This window comes from Penaeus monodon, chromosome 11 (genome assembly GCF_015228065.2).
Source record: "Penaeus monodon isolate SGIC_2016 chromosome 11, NSTDA_Pmon_1, whole genome shotgun sequence".
In the NCBI taxonomy this organism is placed as follows: Eukaryota; Metazoa; Arthropoda; class Malacostraca; order Decapoda; family Penaeidae; genus Penaeus; species Penaeus monodon.
In genome coordinates this window covers 32381513-32389012 of record NC_051396.1, presented here as the reverse complement: position 1 = coordinate 32389012, position 7500 = coordinate 32381513, and the positions used below count along the sequence as shown (strand labels likewise).

The 7500-nt window shown below is 44.5% G+C and overlaps 1 protein-coding gene across 1 annotated transcript in view; it reads left to right on the top strand.

Annotated features, from left to right (window-relative positions):
- Positions 1 to 7500, top strand: part of LOC119578550 (serine/threonine-protein kinase H1 homolog) — a 66409-nt gene that overhangs the window by 40150 nt on the left and 18759 nt on the right. The window contains 1 exon segment of the mRNA XM_037926119.1: positions 2151 to 2367. Coding sequence (XP_037782047.1) covers positions 2151 to 2367 — 217 coding nt within the window.

Sequence of the window (7500 nt, the reverse complement as noted above, 5' to 3'; positions counted from 1 at the left end):
TCCCTGCCGTTCCCACAGTTTCATTAACATACATCAACTCTGTCTTTTTTTCTCCTATACCTCTCCCTTCTCACATTTCCTATCCTTCCCTCTTTCTCCTTTCCCCCTCTCCCCTTTTACCCCCCCCCCTCTTATCTCAACCATCTGCCCGCCTACCCTGGTGTATGTTGGGTATCCAGCAAACCAGTTGATGTAGTCAGTATTCAGTAAGTATCCATGTTGTTTTTTTACTGGTACAGATTATAGTGGATAGAACCTTAGCATAAAAATTATGCTGTTACAAAATATGAAACTGGAATTTTCTCTAAGCCACATAACAGGAAAATTCTTTGACATTTCTGTTAGTCACACGGCATGAAAATTCTCATGCCTGTTCTAGTTCTGACTAGAGGTCCTGAGAGAGTGGTCCTCGCGGGAAAGAGTTACGTTGGTTCCGCTTGTCCGTCATGTGGTGGATTCCGGCATGATTACAAACCGGAGTATGATGTAAAGTACTTATTGAAAAGTGAGCACTGAAGATGTTGAGGTTACGGAAACAGATGGGAGAGAAAGTACTTATGATGAAGGTGAGAATGGCGGTGGTGATGAAACTAGCCTCCTATCTCCGCAGATAATTTAAACGTCGTAGAAGTGTGTGAGATTAGCAGTATCGCTGTAATTCAATTGCCACGAATTGAACTTGGGACAGATGATAAGAGATGCGACGCGCCTTGAAGTCAGGACACTTATTAATATTGATGTTTGAACGCCAAGCGTAAGGGAATTTCGTTATCCTTTTGAAAGAGGATTGATTACATTTAATGAATTCGCAGCTTAAACCACGATGCCCTACCGGGGCATTACCATCATTATGCATCGCAGTTCAGTGAACATCGGAAAATCTGTTTGCCGGACTAATAGTCCGGCAAACAGATTTTCCGATGTTCACTGAACTGCGATGCAGCGATGTGAATCGGAATCTGGTAGTATAGATGAATGGTATTGTAGAAGGAAGTACAACCTGGCTGTCTCTGCTTTGACACGTGTATGAATTTTCACAAAATCCAAGACATTTACAAGTTAATAACGATTGCCATGCCCAGTTTGTAGTGTGTTTGATTCATTCAGATGTCTATAATATGATTTTGTTGGCAGGCCACACTTTATAACTCTGCAGCTCAGGATCCCCATCAGGTGAGAGCCAAGATTGGAGGCCGCCCGTTGCTAATGTAAGCATTGCTGTGGAAATTGATAGATAAAAAACAAATCAAACTTGTGGGGCTGACCCTGAGGAGGGCGCGGCCCCCTTCCCTTCCACCCACAAGGGAGTCGGTCCATCTCGACTTCCTCTCTACAGTTTTGGTCCGACGTGAGGCCCTGCTGGAAAAGGTGCCAAGACGCGACTCAAAGCCACAGGAAAGTCCAGGTTTCATTGTCGTACAGCAAGACCGGCAATTCAGGGTCTAACAGGCGCTTAACTCGGTCCTTCTACGGAATATTCGTATCGAGAGCTTTCAATAGTCATGTCACCATCCATCTATTGACTTCCAAGTCTGATGAAAAAAGTCTGGAAAATCGGCATTGCTTAATCGGCAGGGTTTTCCAGTAACAGGATGTCAAGAGAACGAATCTGGCAAAATGTACTTTAGTGAGAGGTGAAACCGTTTTTAATTTCTATTAATTTCTATACCCTCAGATCTATGCAGCCGTAGGGAAGGAAAGTGTTCAAGTGGAAAATAGAAACGACACATGTAGAATGTGATGGATTCCATTTCCTTTCCGTATTTAGGAAGGCTGAAAGTAGCTCAAGTGTTAATGGCTGTCAGTTCTGATTGTGTGGAGGGATTTTGACACCAGCAGTAGACGTTTAATGTAGAAAGAGCATGAATGAGAGTGAACATCTTCATAGGGCAAAATGTATTTTTAACCGGTCAAACAAATCTATTGAGCTGTGGAGACATTAATTCTCATTCATACTTTTCTATACTTGTCGCAGAGTTCGATATTTAAGGCTTTGTAAACCTGTAAGGTGCTGACACGGGCAGCGAGTTGTATTGATTGCCGCAAGTTTAGTTCTGTTAGCCGTCAACCGTTGGAGTGAAGTTCATCAGATTACCGAGAATGCACTTGCTTAATGCCAAGGTTTGCTTACTGTTGGTTTCCCGTTGTAGGTCGGCGGATGACCTGCTGATGAACACCATCTGCGGGACTCCCGAGTACATCGCCCCGGAGATGGTGGCCCGGCAGCGCTACACCAACGCCGTGGACCTGTGGGCGGTGGGCGTGATCACCTACATCCTCCTGCGGGGCGACTTCCCATTCTTCGACGCCGACAGGATCCGCCTCTATAAGAAGATCCTGAAAGGGAACTACAACCTGTCGGATGAGGTAAGGAGTGTGGCCTGCTCGGGGCCGGGGGCAGGAAAGGGCGATCAAGTGCCAAGTGTCAGCGTCTTCATTTGTTTCCTAATTTAATTTTCATGTACGCACACGCGTACACACACACATACACACACACATACACATACACATACACATACGCACGCTTGCATACCTATACACACAATACACACACACAATACACACACACAATACACACACACAATACACACACACAATGCACACATACACATGTGCACACATACACATGTGCACACATACATGTGCACACATACACACACACGTACACACACACACATGTACACACACACACACACACACACACACACACACACACACACACACACACAAGCACACACACACACATGATACACACATATGCACACATACACACATATGCACACATACACACACATGCACACACACACACACACACACACACACACACACACACACACACACACACACATGTACACACACACAGACATGTACACACACAGACATGTACATACACACACACACACATGTACACACACAGACACACACACACATGTACATACACACACACACATGTACACACACACACACACACACACATGTACACACACATGTACACACACATGTACACACACATGCACACACACACACACACACACACACACACACATGTACACACACATGCACACACACACACACACACACACACACACACACACACACACACACACACACACACACACACACACACACACACACACACACACACACACACACACACACACACACACACATAGACACACGCAAACATATGCACGCACATACGCATATGTATATCTACATATACACATCTATAATATACATATCTACTCTGTGAATTAGGAATTTCGACTCGCAAAGAGTTTCTCATCCGACGAGTTCGAAACGTCACTATTTAATTTCATTTCTGATTGTGGCTGTGTTCTTATTCAGTTGGTTTTGTGTCACGTAGGTGGCCGATAAGCGTGAATTACAAACGCGATCAATTGTTACTTTAGTCTTATTAAAGAAGGCCGAGTTGCCGCAGTCCGGTTGGGTTCCGGTGCTGGATCCCTGTGCAGGAAGTGGCAGGGAGGCGTGAGGACCTAGTTTATTGAAGATAATCATTAGATGTTATTAGTGTTCTTAATGCAGTTGAGAGGCGGCCCATGTCCAAGCTGCAAGAAGCGAGCTCAAAGGGCGCCAGGAGAGGTTAAGAAAAGAATCTGCTGGAGTCTGCTTAAAGTGTAAGCGATGGAGACATGTGGGTCAGCCATTGTGCCAAGTGCCGATAGACAGGTTTGAGGAGAACGTCGGTCACGTGACCAAGTGGTTTAGGTCAGTGGCGTGGGTCTAACCACGTGGGCTGAGCATCATGCAGTGATTGGTGAGGCTTCTTTGATGTTGCAAGACGCATGAGGACATGTAGGTCACACACCGCTTCTGATGATAGCACGAAAAAGTGTGCGAGTAATTTGACATCGCTTGGAGAGGTGATCGCGATATCTTTAGCCAAAAAAGTTATATTTTCCTTTTATAATGCTGACAGTCAAAAAAAGAAAAAAAATGCGGTGCAGAGGGTTAGAAATCAACGCGTGTGAAAGGCGGACCTGGTTGTTAAGGCTGCTGATACATCGCATGGGACTTATTTTCTCAGCGTATCATGATACTGACAGAAGACACGCTGACAGTACTGTACTCTCTCCGTTCAGGAAGGGACTTTGTGCTTGTTGTCAGCCGCGCGATTAAGGGGACAAAATGTTGTATTAGGAAGCGCCAAGGAGTTTTGCATGAATAAAACAGTACCTTAATGTAAAAATTGCTACGGTATTCCCGTTCTTGCCTCTGTGGCGTGAATGACTTCACCACTTTCCATAGCGTGAGTCGTGACCATTCCAACTTTCGAGAAACGGGCCACAGTGTTTATCCCAGGGCCGAATGAAGTCGGGCGAAGAGAACACGTTTAGTTACACATGGTTTCGGAGGAAGCTTCACATGGGGCAAGGATAGCGGAGCTTTGGCGATGCCCGGTGATGCCCAATGGTTCTAGTACTTGCGTTGTTTGCGCGCCTTCAGCCGTGCCATTCATTCAGTCCCAGGCGACCTTGTGAGGGATCAATGGGAGGAAGTAGAGGTGAGGGCAGAGAGGCAAGCGAGGCGGGCGGCTGCCACAGCCCAGCGGTGTCGCACCTTCTGTCTATCGGTTCGTCTGCTTGGCCCTTCGCGCCCTTCCTCGCCCCTTGCTCGCGCTGGGCGCGCGGGTCGCGACCATTCGGCCGGGTCAGAAGCCGCATCGCAGTGTCCACTGATATTTCATAGTCGGGCTAAGCACCTTCAGGGGCTGCCTCTTTCGGATGAATGAAGTTGATTGTTATTCTGCCTCGGAGGCACTTAGCGGTTTGGCAAACTCGGTGCCGCGCGCAGACAACCGGGGCTATTGTGGGGACAGACAAGGGTCGGGGCGAGCAGCCAGCCGGCCGTGACTACCTGTCAGGATCAGATGTCACGCTCGCGGGGGAAAAGGTGGCATAATCGAACATTATCGATACCAAAGTATATTTATATCCATTCCTTTCGCCCTCGGGAATCGTTTCACAAGTATGTATATGAAAAATGGATGTTTGTCTCCCAACACATGCGGATCCTGTCCACCGGCCCTCAGCTGACGTACACAAGTGTGTGGGTGCGCGCGCTCGGCCGGAGCGGGAATATTGTTGTTACCGGTTGCTAAGGTTCTCCAGACACTGCCGGAAGATTGAATATTCCGTGACCGGAACGTGCCGGCCCGACGCCGCTTCCGATCGCTCCTGACAAAGATCACTGAACGGAGTTAGGATTTTAGTTCCTCCGCGGGCGGCGGTGAGACCCCCCTGGGCTCATCTCACCTGGCACTGGCGTCTCTGCCCCGCGGGCGTCGCTCAGCTCCGGTTTCCTGGGTCGGGCTTTGCGAGCCATCGATTTTGCTGATGTCGGAGAGGTGGCTCGAAGATATCTCCAGAATTATTTATACAGAAATGCTGTATATGTGTGTATTTGTCAGTGAGTGCGTGTACACGGTCTTGTTTAATCACACACACACACACACAACACACACACACACAACACACCACACACCACACACACACACACACACACACACACACACACACACACACACACACACACACACACACACACAACACACACACACACACACACACCTGACACACACACACAACTGACACCACACACACACACACACACACGACCAAAACACACTGACACATGCACACACACAACACACTGACACACAACACACACTGACACACACACACACTGACCACACACACACTGACACACACACACACACACACACACACACACACACACACACACACACACACACACACACACACACACACACACACACACACACTCTGACACATACACTGATACACTCTGATACACACACACACACTGACACACACACATACATACATACATACATACATACAAACATACACGCACTCGCTTACACAGACACATATACATACACACACACACACATTTACATACACATGTATATGCACATGCATATGCACATGCATATGTACATACATGCATACATACATGCATACATACATGCATACATACATACATACATACATACATACATACATACATACATACATACATACATAAACACACACACACAACATACACGCACGCGCACACACACACACACACACACACACACACACACACACACACACACACACACACACACACAGGATATATATTAAAAAGGTGCGGAGACAGAATGCAACCTTGTCATACTCCTTGGTTGACTTCGAACCATTCTGTTAACCCATAAGTGGTTCTTACAGTTTCTTTTTGTTTTTCATAATGGTTTTTTTAGTTGGATGATGTTTTTTGGAAAAAATTTTATATGTTCATGTTATTCCCCGAGGATATCGTGTCAACAGTATCAAAAGCTTTTGAGTAATCATGAAACCCCGGATAGTCTTTTGTGTTTTCCCTTTTTTTTTATGATCATTTCAGATTTAAAAAATTGGTTTTGGACCTTTTTTAGGGGGAAAACCCTTGTTGTCTGCAATTTTTTCTCTTAACTTTTAAATTCATTTTTTCAGCAATAATTTTAACAAAAATTTGTGCTGTGCTATTAAAGCAATTTTCCGTTATTTTTAGGAGGCGTCACCTTTTTTTAGGTAGGGGGAAAGATGTTTTTTTCCCCTCTTTTGGGGCCCTCTTCATTCAAATTTGTACAAGTTGTAGAAGTATTAAAACTTTCGCCAGCATTTTGATTAGTTTGCGTTTTTCATCTTTCCCCCGGGGCCCTTTTTATTCTTTTTTTCTTTTAGGCTTTTATAATTTGTCTAGCAGGGGGTGGTTTACTTCGCTGCATTGGCGTAATTTAAAATGTTAATATTATTTTTTTGTATAGGGTTTGGGAAAAATATTTATTCCCCTTCTTTTATTTTTTCCAAACACATAAAACAAGTCCATCTCCGTTTGATAGTTTTTCCATTTAGGTTTTAAATTTTCGTTAAGTTCTACTCCTTGTAAGTTCTTTTTTGCTTTTGATAGAAAAGTTTCAACTCTGGCAATGTTCATTTAAATATTTTTCCTATCTTGTCGCTATAAACTTTGAATTTTTTTATTTGTTTTTGAAATTTCTCTCACTTTATTATTGAAACCCTTTTATTTTGGAACTGTTTTAATTTCACTTAGTTTTTTCAGTACCAGGGGAATTTTTTTTTTTCTTTTTGGCGTATTTCTTAAGCGCAAAGAGTTCTTTTCCTTTTCCCAAACTCATTTGGTGTTTTTTCATCTTACATTTATTGAGCAATTCAAATTTGTTTGACACCGTAATTCTGTAATTGTTATCAAGAGTTTTGTAGTCGAGCTTTAGAGGTGTGTTGGACGCTCCATCTTTTTGATCTTATTAAAGTCGATAGTTAGTAGTTTGTGGTCACTGTTGCAGTCGCACCAGGTCTTGTCTTTTTCATTTCTGGTTCACACAATGTAGTCAATTTTTTGCGTGTTCTTTTGTCTGGTGAAAACCACGTGTACAAGTGTCCTTGGATGGTGTTGCACAATGTGCTG